The 14643-nt window shown below is 34.3% G+C and overlaps 1 protein-coding gene across 1 annotated transcript in view; it reads left to right on the plus strand.

The window, feature by feature from the left end:
• Positions 1–767: 767 nt before the first annotated feature.
• C10H12orf40 (chromosome 10 C12orf40 homolog) overlaps positions 768–14643 on the plus strand; it is a 73303-nt gene continuing 59427 nt past the window's right edge. The window contains 5 exon segments of the mRNA XM_036866019.1: positions 768–964; positions 4277–4316; positions 8784–8922; positions 13156–13288; positions 13697–13745. Coding sequence (XP_036721914.1) covers positions 768–964; positions 4277–4316; positions 8784–8922; positions 13156–13288; positions 13697–13745 — 558 coding nt within the window.

The raw sequence follows: 14643 nt of genomic DNA on the forward strand, positions 1-14643 counted from the left end.
TTTAAAGTCTATTTTATCTGATATGAGTATTGCTACTCCAGCTTCCTTTTGATTTCCATTTGCATGGAATATCTTTTTCCATCCCCTCACTTTCAGTCTGTATGTGTCCCTAGGTCTAAAGTGGGTCTCTTGTAGACAGCATATATATGGGTCTTGTTTTTGTATCCATTCAGCCAGTCTATGTCTTTTGGTTAGGGCATTTAATCCATTCATGTTTAAGGTAATTATCGATATGTATGTTCCTATGACCATTTTCTTAATTGTTTTGGGTTTGTTTTTGTAGGTCCTTTTCTTCTCTTGTGTTTCCCACTTAGAGAAGTTCCTTTAGCATTTGTTGTAGAGCTGGTTTGGTGGTGCTGAATTCTCTTAGCTTTTGCTTGTCTGTAAAAAAAAAAAATCACTTTTTGATTGTCAACTATTTTAACTTTATTGTACAACATCTCTTTAGTGGACTTTGTACCCTTTGGCAGCCCAAAATCTGAGCACCTTTTCTAAGCCTTAGGTATTTCTCACTTTATGAATTTTGATGATGGGCACACCCCACTTACGTCTATAGAATCTGGAAAAAAAAAAAACAACCCAGATACCTGTTTCAGCCTGTTTTGCTGCTCGTGAATGGGCATATGATCTAAGCTCAGACCTTGATGTACTTGTCCTGTACCTTGAATCAGAGGTTAGTGACCCAAAGAAATAAGACCTACAGGGCACCTATTGTAGTTGCAGGCAGTTGTAGGATCTGCAGCAGCATTGAGTTTTCAGGGTTAGTAATGCCAGTGATACCAGAAGAAGTTGTTGTTCATTGTCCAGGTGTAGAAATGGTGCAGTCAGTGGTGTCCAGTGTTCACCAGTGCCAGCAGTGGTGTCTTTATGAGACTAATCATGGCATAATTTTGACTGTGACCCCACAGCTGCCTCAACTTCCTTGTTCTTGCCAGTTGCCAAATCTGCTTCCTCAGCCCTCTTGGCAGGTCTATTGGCTATCCAATTTCCCCCTTTTTTTTTTATATCAATACTCAAAGAGAATTTACTTATTTTTTATTTTTATTTTTTTTAACATCTTTATTGGAGTATAATTGCTTTACAATGGTGTGTTAGTTTCTGCTTTATAACAAAGTGAATCAGTTATACATATACATATATCCCCACATCTCTTCCCTCTTGTGTCTCCCTCCCTCCCACCCTCCCTATCCCACCCCTCTAGGTGGTCACAAAGCACCGAGCTGATCTCCCTGTGCTATGCGGCTGCTTCCCACTAGCTAGCTATTTTACATTTGGTAGTGTATATATGTCCATGCCACTCTCTCACTTTGTCCCAGCTTACCCTTCCCCCTCCCCAAGTCCTCAAGTCCATTCTCTAGTAGGTCTGCATCTTTCTTCCCGTCTTGCCCCTAGGTTCTTCATGAACTTTTTTTTTTTTAGATTCCATATATAGTGTTAGCAATAAGGTATTTGTTTTTCTCTTTCTGACTTACTTCACTATGTATGACAGTTTCTAGGTCTATCCACCTCACTACAAATAACTCAATTTCATTTCTTTTTATGGTTGAGTAATATTCCATTGTATATATGTGCCACATCTTCTTTATCCATTCGTCTGTCGATGGACACTTAGGTTGCTTCCCTGTCCTGGTTATTGTAAATAGAGCTGCAATGAACATTGTGGTACATGACTCTTTTTGAATAATTGTTTTCTCAGGGTATATGCCCAGTAGCAGGATTGCTGGGTCGTATGGTAGTTCTATTTTTAGTTTTTTAAGGAACCTCCATACTGTTCTCTATAGTGGCTGTATCAATTTACATTTCCACCAACAATGCAACAGGATTCCCTTTTCTCCACACACTCTCCAGCACTTATTGTTTGTAGATTTTTTGATGATGGCCATTCTGACCGGTGTGAGATGATATCTTATTGTAGTTTTATCCAATTTCCTTTTAATTTATTTTCTGTTTAAATTAACCAAAGATGCTTTCATTTCTTTTAACTAAGAATACTAACTGATGCAATATTCTTCTTTAATATAGGTAATTGAAAGTGACTATATCCAGTAAAACATTTAGACATAGAGTACTTACTGTTTACTAGCATTGGGTGCCTTAATAATAGTCTAAAAAGTTCTGTTTAAGAAATTACCTTTGACTTATACATCAGGATCCTTTTTTACTTTCACTGTGGTTTAGTGATTAGTAAGCTGATCTAGCAATTGGTCTTGAATTCCTAATTAATTTTTTCTTAGGCAAATAGGAACAGGGATTATGTAGTACATAGAATTTGGTGAAAGTCATAAGATAATGTCCTGGATAATGGAAAATCAGCCTGGAATAAGTTCAGTTGATTTATGCATATATTAAGACTGTATTTAAACTTTGACTTATCCCTAATTCTGTTGATCTTTATAATGTGGGAACTGCTTATACAATTGATATTTCTTTTTTCTCTTTATAATCTGGATTGTTTAGTGTTATTGCAGCTTCTATCACTTCTTACATTTCTGACTTTGGAAAGTCACTTTTCTCTCTGTGCCAAAGTTTTTTAAGTTTTGAAATGATGGAGAATAAACTAATCCCAAAGGTCCTCTCTAGCCTTAGCATTTAATGAGTTAATGAAGTGTAATTTGTTTCCTTTTTCTTTTGTAAAGTTTGAATGCCAACAGTATACTTATGCTGCATGGAGCAGAATAGATTGGATTTATTGTTCAGTGACCTCAAAATAGTCAATTTAAGACATACTATTGGGAAATATGTTAAAGAACAAGTTCAGTAAGTGGCAGAGGACTTCCCTGGTGGTGCAGTGGTTAAGAATCCACCTGCCAATGCAGGGGACACGGGTATGATCCCTGGTGCAGGAAGATCCCACATGCAACAGAGTAGCTAAGCCCATACGCCACAACTACTGAGCCTGTGCTCTAGAGCCCGTGAGCAACAACTACTGAGCCCGTGTGCCACAACTACTGAAGCCCACCCGCCCTAGAGCCCATGCTCCGCAGCAAGGAAAGCCACCGCAATGAGAAACCTGCGCACCACAATGCAGAGTAGCCCCCGCTCACTGCAAATAGAGAAGAGCCTGCACACAGCAACGAAGACCCAACACAGCCAAAAATAAATAAATTTATTAAAAAAAATAAAGTGTCAGAGTCTGGGGATATTCAGTAACCATCATTCATGTAGTTTATGAAAAGCATTTGGAAAAATGAACAGCTTTGTATATTCACAGTTGGTATACTTGGCAGGCAGTAAAAGGCAGTGGTTAAAAATTTTAAAGCTAGATTTCTTGGATTTGAATCCTGGTTCTACCACTTATTAGCAGTATGACCTTGGGCAAATTACTTAACTTCTCTGTGTCTTAGTTTCTTCATCAGTAAAATGGGGATAAAAATAGAACTTACCTTATAGAGTTGCTATGAAGATTAAATGAGTTTATACATGTAAAGATTCTGGAGTATCTAGAATGGTACAAGATTTATGGTACTCATTATTAGCAATTTTATTTTCATGTTATTATTACATAATCTCATATAGCTAAAATACATTTTGTTATTTTACTTATAATTCTTGCACAAATCTTGAATTTGAGAGCATAGTTTCATGTATATCCAAAAGATATATTGTGTAGATCTGACTATATTATCAATGTTTTATAGCGTTCTGCTATTATTAATAGAGCAAATATTTTATAACTGTTAAATACCACATTACCATTGGGTTTCAGTGCAGTTTTTGGCACAAAGATTATGTGGTTTGAAGCACATCCATAATGAATACCTGTTTTTTAAAGAAGTTGTGAGGTTTCAGGTACACATAGCTGATATATTAAGGTAACTGAAGTTGCTCTAATAATAAACTTAACATTTCCTTAGATCCTATATAGATTTTGATCTTCTCTCTATTCCATGTTGATTTCAGTAGAATATTGAAATACAAAGAAAGGCAAAGAAAATAGCAGTGTTGACCAAGAATATTGCTATCAGATGAGAATGTTTCAGTGATACATTCTTTCCAGTGCATTTATTTCTCTACTTATCTTGTTTTTTATAACAGGTTTATTTTATGCTTAATTATTCATCATAGGTCTAGAGTCTTTTTTATTAGTTCTTGTATTTTCTATCTGGGAAAATTTTGTGAAGCAGTATATATACTTTACAAATAATTTAAGAACATTTTCACAGTTGTCACTACACTTTTAGATTTTAATTCCAAGTCTTCAATTCAGCTAAAATGGCAATTATTTTAGAGACTATTTCTTTAATCATTATATGTTTTATCATGCTTCCCTTTTCAGGACCAGAGTTCTGATCAAGCAGGAAAGGAGAAAGCAAAAGGTAAAGAAAATATATTTTTATTGTGTCTCATAGCCTTATGAGAACAGTGATCTTTTGGAGCAGTTTTCCAAGGTTAATAAATTCACCTGAGTGAAACTGGAAGACCATCTTTCTTTAGTCTTTTTCCTTCTTGTAGATAGCTTAATTAGCTACCCATTTTGCTCAGGCAGAGAGTTAAGGATCATGATGATTCTTGTTGTCATCTAGTTCCAGTATATCCCAAGTCTGATCACTTCTCACTAACTGTACTGTTAGCCTCCTGATCCACATCGTTATTGCCCAGAGTACTATAATGCCCAGAGTACTATTTATTGCCCAGAGTACTATAATGACCTTATAACCTATTTCCTACCTTTTTTAGTGTTTTTTTTTAAATTATTACATTGATTGTATTACATAGTAAAGTTGAGCATGTATATGCCTTGCAACTGAGCAGTATATATCCCAGAGAAACTTCCACAAGTGTACTTTATGTACATGCTTGTTTGAATCGTTGTTGTTAAGTAGCAAACAAAAAAAAAAGAAAGAGAGAAGGAGAAAGAGAGGAAGAAGAAGGACAGGGTACAGGGGAGAGAAAAGGGAGCACCCAAACATTCAGGAGCAGTAGAACGGTTAAGCAAATTGTGGCCTACCCAGGTAATGGTATAGCCATGAAATGTATCATCAGAATGTAATTAATGTAGATGAATCTCAAAAACAGAACGTTGAGCAAGCGAAGCAGCTCACAGATGAATACAAGCAGTGAGATTCCATTTACAAAAAGTTCCAAAACAGTAAAAATATGTTCAAAGGTGGTAAAATTTAAAGAAAAGCAAGGGAGTGATTATGATGTAAGCAGGATATTTGTTAACTCAGTGAAATGATACCTTATTGTAAGTTTAACTTGTATTTTCTTGATTACTAATGAAGCTGCCTATCTTTTCATTCAGGTTTTCTGTTTTTTGGGGGTTTTTTTAACATCTTTATTGGAGTCTAATTGCTTTACAATGGTGTATTAGTTTCTGTTTTATAACAAAGTGAATCAGCTATACATATATCCCCATATCTCTTCCCTCTTGTGTCTCCAGGTTTTCTGTTTCATGAGGTGCTTTTCCAAGTATTTAAAATTTTTTTTCTTTGGGTTCTTTGTCTTTTTCTTATTGTGTCTTTATACATTTAGGAATTCTTTGTCAGTTATATGTGTACTCCGTAGCTTTTATTTTTACTTTCTTAATGATATCTTTGAAGGAAAGTTCTTACTTATAATGTCATTGAATTTATCAAAAATTTTTTCTGCTTTTTCTTTTACTCTTTTGTATTCTATTCTTCACACAGCAGTTAGTATGATTCTTTTTAAAGCACAAACCAGAATTTATCATTTCCCTGCTTAAAAGCCTCAATTATTTTTCATTGCTTTTAGAATAAATCTGATTTAAACATATCTAAAAGGACCTGAAGATTCTGCATCCAGCCTGCTTCTCTGACCTTATTTTTTACTACTCGCCCTATTGTTCATTGTATTTCAACCACACTGAGCTTCCTTCTGCCACTCTTCTTCCCTTTCTCTGGAATATTCTCCCTTGAGATAGTTTTATGTCTGGCTTGTCAATCTTGGGTCTCAGCTAAAGTATCTCTTAGACTGGCTTTCTCTGATCACTACATCTAAATAGCTCCCCACCCTCCAGTTACTCTCTCTTCAGTACTCTCTCTTATTCATCACTCTTTTCAAAGTCTGGTATTTTCTTATATATTTCTTGAGTCTGTTCTCTTCCCCCACCCCCTATTAACATATATTCATAAAAAAGGGATCTTATCACTTTTATTCATTCTGTATCTCCTGTGCCTAGAATTGTGTGTAACATAGGCACTCAATAACTAAATAATCTATGAATGTAATCTGTACCCAGACTATTTTTCAAAAACTAATCTAACTCTATTTGGATCATTCTTTTGAATATTTATAAGAAAGAAAAAGACTCACGGCCCTTTCCCAAAGTGTTGATCTCTAGTCATGTCACTTTCTTATTCTTTGAAAATTTCATACCTTCCTTTGTCTCCTCAAGCTTCTCTTCCCCAACCCTGTTCTTTATCCCTTCATACTCATTAGATGACCTTTTCTCATATTTCAAAGGAGATAGAAACTATCAGATGAGAATTATCTGAAATTTCTATCACCAGTTCTATAAATCATCTTATATCTTCAGCCATCTTCTCTTTCCTTCCTGTAACTAAGGAAGTAGTTTCCTTTTGTCAAGGTCTCTCTATCTGTGATCTGGATTCCATTTACTTCTGCTTTCTCAGGGACTTCACTGCATCAATTACTTCACCCCTTTCTTGTATCTTCAACCATTCTGGGTCAACTGGAGGTTTTGCATCGATATCATACATACTCAATTCTCTCCTGTTGAAACAAGTAAAAGCTCTCTCTGGATCCTTTCCCTTTTCTGCTATGGCCCATCCCTCTTATCTCCCATTCGCTTCTCAGTACACTCCACTATACAGCTCTTGCTAATGCTGAAATTGAACTTCATGTTGTTCAATTCCAAGGATGTTTTTCAGTCCAACCTACTTTAGTATGTCATTATCTCCTGCAGTTTGCCATTACCTCCATATTTTCTTTTTGTAGGTGTGTGAGATATAAACAAACCATTCAACACTTCATAAAGTGGACAGTCTCCATTTGGAGAACTGCACACCCCCTTTATCTCGAAACAAGCTTACCTTGCTTTCTTCAACACATTGTCCAGATTCTATTCCTGTCTCTCTAGCTGCTTCTTTTAAACGGCTATTATCAAGTTAAAAATTGATTATTTCCTGAGGTTTTCTAACTATCTTCTAATTATTTTCTATTTGTCTCTACCAAATGAAACTTGATAGAAAAATTGAGCCTAACCTTGTCAAGTAAATCAGTCACATACCTTTGTTCTTTCTGGGAACACAAAGATTAGAGGTTATCATGATATCTAGAGTATGAGGATCCATTCTCTTCAGCACAGTGTCCCCTGAAATAAAGACTTACTTGCTTTGTAGATAGTCATTGTACTGTTCTTCCTTATTCCTAGAACCTTATATTTCTATACTCTGGCTTACTCTTGACTCATCCATCTACCTTAGAAATAATTTCATAAGAAACCTTCCCTCTCCTTCTCTGCCTGACCTCCCACCACCTACCCATAGGTTGACTACCCTTTTGGGGTAGATCCTATAATATCTCCTATCACATTGTGTTGTAGTTATTTGTGTCATTGTCTCTCTCACCATAGTCTTATTCATCACAAAGTATACTGCCTTAAGAAATAACATCTTAATTCTAAAATATTATCAATTATAAGATCCATAGTCAGTTTTTTCAAGGGGAAAAAATATTTACATCCTGAAGGTACTGTCATTTCATTGCTGAACCATAGTGTGATCTTTTCTAAGACATTTAAGTCCAATTTGGGATTGCAAATCACTGAAACAAATTATAAACAAATATGTTTATTGTTAATTTTGCATAACAACATGACATTTACTTTGTTGCTTGAGAACTGGTAAGTTTCTTACAATTCTTACAAGATTTTTACAATCTTAAGTCTAAGTCTACAGTATAAAAGTCTATTATAATTAATGGTATTCTGAAAGGTTAATGTGAAAGAGCTTTAATTTCTTGGAAAAGCGATACTTCCTCTTTAGTTTTTTTGCCATCTTGGACCTTCCTCATTTTTGATATCTCACATTTATAATAACGTTTATGGCAGTGTATTATGAATTATTAATTTAAGAGAAGATGTTTTCACAATTTGTTATAGTGTTAGTACATAGTAGTTGCTCAATAAATAAATTTTAAACAAATAAATGCCTTTGAACTTGGTAAATTAAGGATATAATCTGAAAGAAAAGAATGAAGATAAGGAAGAATAATTAAGTTCAAACAACCAAGAAGAAAATAAATGCTGGATGAAAAAAGATAATTATGTACAAGTCTGGTTTAAAAAAAAAAATGTAGTCATGGAGGTATAACAAAGGGAATTAAATTGCCTTTGGCTGCAGATTATTTCTCACATAGCTGCTTTCCCCCCCCCCCCCTTCTCATCTCAGTTGACTTTTAATGGCACCCAGCTGAGAATATCTTTAAGGATTTTTATATCTATAGAATAGCACACTTTGTAGAAAAACAAATTTTTAGCCTGTCAGATTTGTTTTATCAGATTTTTTAAAACTTTCTACATTCAGATAATTTTTGATACCTGTGAATGGCTTTATAAAGTTCTGTTTTAAAAGTATTACATTTAACAAAAGAAAGATAAGAGGCTGTGAAATTTAGACTCTTTAGGCAAACTGCAAGTTATCATGATTGATTTTAATTTGTAAACATATAAAGTGTGTGTCACAAGAATATAAAAATATCAAGTCAATTATTTGATTGTATTATTGCTTTTTATTATTTTTGATTCTGCCTGAAACCATATAGTTGCTGCAATAACTTTTTATTTATAATTACTTTAGGAATATTTTGAAAAGAAAAGGTTAAAATCAAAAATGGAATTACTGGGAGTTTCATCCCCTGTCAAAAATTCTACTGTCAGTTTAGACCTCCTTAACCTGTATATGGTAAATCAGATATCTTGCCAGAAGAAAACACCTGGTAAGTAAGTTTTTCTAATACCATTTTGTTTTGATTCTGATGTGATTATAAGATTTAGTTCTCTAATAAGTGTAATATTAGAACTCAAAGGATGTGGAAAGTAAACTAATTTTAAAACTTGGTTGCCTGGTTAAATAAGATTTGTTAATTTTTGCTTAAAATCTGTTGTTTAATCCATTTACTTTTATTTTTAGGTTAAGTGTTATATAAAATTAATTTTATAAGGTATAGTTAGACTTATTACAGTGCAGCTGTTTCAGTTATTACATTATTCTGTCTAGGCAAATAGTTATCAAAGTTTAGCTAAAGAGCAGGAAATAAATGTATTTACTATCTTATACTATTTAGAGAATTTGTTTGAAAGGAAGAGCTGAAAGGATTTTTGTCTCAATGATCAGTTTCCTATCTCGCAATATGAATAATTTCTTAGGCATTCCTGGGGTATTAACTATGGTAGTCTTATAATTCAAAATAAAGTTCCTTTTGGCATGCACTTTGATTCTTTAAGTAAATAAAAAGTTTAATCAGAGTATTTTTTTCCTCTCTGAAGGGAACTTGTGTCTGATATTTAATTTTTTAAAATAAATGCTAAAATGAGAGCTTAAAGAAGTAAGAGAGTTCATAAATGATGGATAGAAATTGATCATACTGTTTAGTATCCCCTCTTTTCCTTTCTCTGCCGTTTTTGTTTCTCCCTCCACAGATGGCAGTTTACACAAGTAAAAAACTTCTACTGTAGTAAAAGTAAATACGTTTTTCATGGACTTTGTGAATAAAAGCTTTTGTTGTAAATCTGTTTGTTGAATTTACCTTTTATTTTCTTCACATATAATACAGTGTTATCAACTATAGTCACCACATTTTACACTAGATCTTCAGACCTTAATCATCATACAGCTCAAAGTTTGTGCCCTTTTACCAACCTCTCCCTATTTCCCCTACTCTCCAATCCCCAGCCCCTGGAAACCACTTTTCTACTCTGTGTTTCTATGAGTTTGACATTTTTTTTTTAAGATTCTACATGTAAGTGATACCATGCCATAGTTGTCTTTCTCTGTCTGGCTTATTTCACTTAGCATAATGTCTTCAAGGTCCATTCATGTTGTCACAAATGGCAGGATTTTCTTCTTTCTCAGGGCTGAAGAATATTTTATTTTATGTATATACCACATCTTCTTTATCCATTCATCCATTGACAGACATTTAGGTTGTTTCTATATCTTGGCTATTATGAATAATGCTTCAGTGAACATGGGAGTGCAGATATGTCTTCGAGATCCTTTTTTCATTTCATTTGGCTATATATCCTGGAAGGGGGATTGCTGAATCATGTGGTAGTTCTACTTTTAACTTTTTGAGGAACCTCCATTCTGTTCTCCATAGTGGCCGCACCAATTTATATTCCCACCAACAGTGCACAAGGGTTCCCTTTTCTCCACATTCTTGTTAACACTTGTTATCTCTTCTCTTTTTGGTAATAGTCCTTCTGACAGGTATGAGAAGATGTGTCTTATTGTGGTTTTGATTTGCATTTCCCTGATGATTAGTGATGTTGAGCACCTGTTGGCCATTTGTATGTCTTCTTTGGAAAAATGTCTATTCAGGTCCTCTGCCCATTTTTAAATTAGATTGTGTATTTTTTTGCTAATGAGTTATGTGAGTTCTTTATATATGGTGGATATTAACCCCTTATTAGATACATGATTTGCAAATATTTTCTCCCATTCCATAGGTTGCCTTTTCATTTTGTTGATGGTTTCTTTTGCTGTGCAGTAGCTTTTTAGTTTATTGTGGTCTCACTTGTTTATATTTGCTTTAGTTGCTTTTGTTTTGGTGTCAAATCCAAAAAATCATTGCCAAGATGGATGTCAAGGAGCTTACCCTTTATGTTTTCTTCTAGGAGGTTTATGGTTTCAAGTCTTATAATTTTTACTTTTTTTTTTTTTGGCCACACTGTGTGGCATGCAGGATCTTAGTTCCCAGACCAGGGATCGAACCCTTGCCCCCTGCATTGGGAGTGCGGAGTCTTAACCACTGGAACACCAGAGAGGTCCCTCGGGTCTTATAATTAAGGCTTTAATCCATTTTGAGTTGATTTTTGTGTATGGTGTAAGATAAGGTTCCAGTTTTGTTCTCTTGCATGTGCTGTCCGATGATGAATTTATCTTTATGTATTTTCTTTCTCCCTTACTTTCTTTTCACTTATGCATTCAACATATGTTTACTGAATACCTACCATAAGTATTGTGTTGGATGCTGGGAATAGAATAGAAAGTGACAAGGTCGGGACACGATACCCCAAAATATGGCACCTTGGCATTTTGAATATTTTAAGCTGAAGGAATTTGAGAAGCAGCATGTGCAGGAAGGATTCTCATGTGAGAGGTACCCTATACCTGGAAGAAAGGAGCATCTTTATCTCCAAGACAGAGGGGCACTGAGAGGAATCTAAATGAACAGGACTGCTGTTTCCCCCAGTTTACTACACTTTGCTCATACCCTTTTTTTGTCCTGTCACATTCTTCATGACTTTCCATTGTTCATCAAACCTAGCATTCAAATGCTCAGGTTTAAACACTTCTTTGGGTCTTCATTTTCTTTTGAAGTTTTCTATGTAAAACCTATATTAAATAAGTTTGTATGCTTTCCTCTTGTTAATCCCTGTTTTGTTACAGGGGCCCCAGCTGGGAGTTTAGAAAGGTAGAGGATAGAGATATTTTTACTCTCCTACAAAAGCAAGATTTTATTAGTGAGGACTCATGGCTGCAAACAACAGACATTTAAAAATATATACTTATTTAATGTTATGAACTGAATGTTTGTGTCCCCCCCCCCACTCCAAACTCATATGTTGAAATCTTAATACCTAATGTGATGGTTCAGGAGGGACATTTAGTAGGTGATAATGTCATGAGGATGGAGCCCTCATAGATAGCATTGTACCCTTATTAAAGAGACCCCAGAGAGCTCTCTCTCCCTTTCTACCATCTGAAGGCACAGTGAGAAGATGGCTGTCTGTGAAACAGGAAGCAGGCCCTCACCAGACACCACATCTGCCAGTGCCTTGATCTTGGACTTCGCAGCCTCCAGACTGAGAAATAAATTTCTGTTGTTTATAATCCACCCAGACTATGGTATTCTGTTACAGCAGCCTTGAATGGACCAAGCCACTTAACTAAAAGGAAGGGCTGTGGTGCAGCTGGGCCTCAGAGACTGCTTAAATCAGGGACTTGAATACAGCCAAGATTCTTTCTCACTTCAGATATTAGCTTCATTCTCTCAGACTGTCTTCATCATTGAGGCTTAAAACATTACCTTAAAAAACTAATATTGCTCATCTCTCCTAGTTTTGCTACCAGGGAAATACTGAGGTTTGTTTCTCTGGTTCTGAACTTTAAAAAATTCCACTGGAGGGATGTTGCCTTGCCCTACTGGTGCCAGGGCCCAGCACTGGAACAATTACTTATTTTTTTAACTTTTTATTTTATACTGGAGTATAGCCAATTAACAATGTTGTGATAGTTTCAGGTGCACAGCAAAGCGACTCAAACCTACATACACATATATCCATTCTCCCCCAGGCTCCCGTCCCATCCACGCTGCCATGGAACAATTACTTATAACCAGAGGGAACAATTATTAATTCTTCTTGGGTCAGATGGGTACCCATTATTTTTTCCAGAAAGGCAGGGTTTTATAACATAGAAAGTCTCCACTAGAACTACATAGTTGGTGCATGTGTAAAAGCATTTCACAGAAGAGTTGTCAAAAGTACTGAACAGACAAAATAGAGACTTCTTCTATAAAGAGAGACAAGGATTCTGCTCTATAAAGTTTAAAAATCTAGTGAGAGAAATAGAGTTAATCAAGTACTACAAACTATGGTAAGTGCTATAATAGAGGACTTATATAGCGCTATGGGAATGTATCAGACAACATCTGATATAGTCTGGGGGTCAGGGAAGTCTTGGAGGAAGAAAAAAATAGAAGTGAATAAGTAGAGCCCCTTTCAGGAGGAATATATAAGATGATGAAGAAAAAGAGATGATTTGACTTACTATGATAGTATTGTAATGACTTCTAGCATATATATCAATAGAATATAGGTGGTTTCAGTAAATTTCTAAAATGTACATTTATTTAATGAACATGGTATATCAAACAATGCTTTTAAAAGATTTTATTATTCTTATAATTTTTTATAAATTGTAATTGTAATTTTTTTCATTATAGAAACTGTGAGAAAACCAATCCACGTGAATATGAATAGAGACATAAAAATGCCTCTAAGAAAGCATGATATAGAACTTCCAATGTCGCCTCACTGTGTACCGTCTAACCTCTGCATTGATGATGTAGAAAACAAGTAGGTTTTAGCTAAGTTATATATTATTAGGTATTTAAATGGATTACTATCAACACTCTTTTATTCATTGGAAAATGTACAAAGGATTTATCCTTCTAAGCTTCAGTTTTTATTTGTTCGGCTGTTATAATATTATTAAACTATTAAGACCTTTATCAAATGACCAAATGTCCACGCTAAGTTTTTTGTACACAATTTCACTTTCTTTATCATAAAAATGTCTCTCTTGTAATAATATAATTTTTAGAAAACTCAGTAATATTATGACCCTGGAATGAAGAGAGTTACTTAGAATTCCATATGTTTTCAAGTATTTGTGTAGAACCGTATGAATTTTAAGTAGATATAAAAAGATGGTCAATTTTATTGCCAGCTATATTTTTAACCTTAAAATTTTATTTTTGTTAGTATATACTCTCAAAGACTAAGCAGCAAGGAAGAATTTGATCCAGTTCAGGTGAGGTTTTTTTTTAATTTTATTAATTATTTTGACAATTGTGACATGCCACTAAATGATATAAATTTTTCAAATACTGGAGAAAATTATAGTCCTTAAAATTATTCTTTTAAAAGTTTTTAACGTAAGGAACCTATACCTTAAGAATATTTTAACTGATTGCTTATGAGAAACAATTTGAAGTTCTGGTAAGGTAGACTAGGCCTACGTGTGCATAACATTTGATTCTGCTTGTTACTGACAAACTGCAAAGGATAATTCATTTGGAGATTCCTACTTTGGGTTCATGTGATCATCGAGCAATTCATCTCTTCAAACATAGTGATCAGATTGTTTTATTTTACATCAAATTGTGATTTTCAATATTCACATTGTTCCTAAGATTATTTTTTAAAGTATTGCAAATGATTATTTTTTAGCAAATAAATTATTTTTAATTTAAACATTTTTATTTTTTTAAATTGAAGTGTAGTTGATTTGCATGTCATGTTAGTTTCAGGTGTACAGCACAGTGATTCAGTTATATATATATATGTATATATGTGTATATATATATATATATTCTCTTTCAGATTCTTTTCCCTCATAGGTTATTACAAAATATTGAGTGTATTTTTCTGTGCTATACAGTAGGACTTGTTTATTATTCATTCTGTATATACTAGTGTTTATACATTAATTCCAACTTCTTAATTTATCCCCCCCTCCCTTTCCACTTTGGTAACTGTAAGTTTGTTTTCTATGTCTGTGGGCCTATTTCTGTTTTGTAGATAAGTTCATTTGTATCTTTTTTTTTAAAATTCCACATATAAGCTATATCTTATGATATTTGTCTCTCTCTGTCTGACTTCACTTAGTCTGGTAATCTCTAGGTCTATCCATGTTGCTGCAAAAGACA

Source organism: Balaenoptera musculus, chromosome 10 (assembly GCF_009873245.2).
Source record: "Balaenoptera musculus isolate JJ_BM4_2016_0621 chromosome 10, mBalMus1.pri.v3, whole genome shotgun sequence".
Lineage (NCBI taxonomy): Eukaryota > Metazoa > Chordata > Mammalia > Artiodactyla > Balaenopteridae > Balaenoptera > Balaenoptera musculus.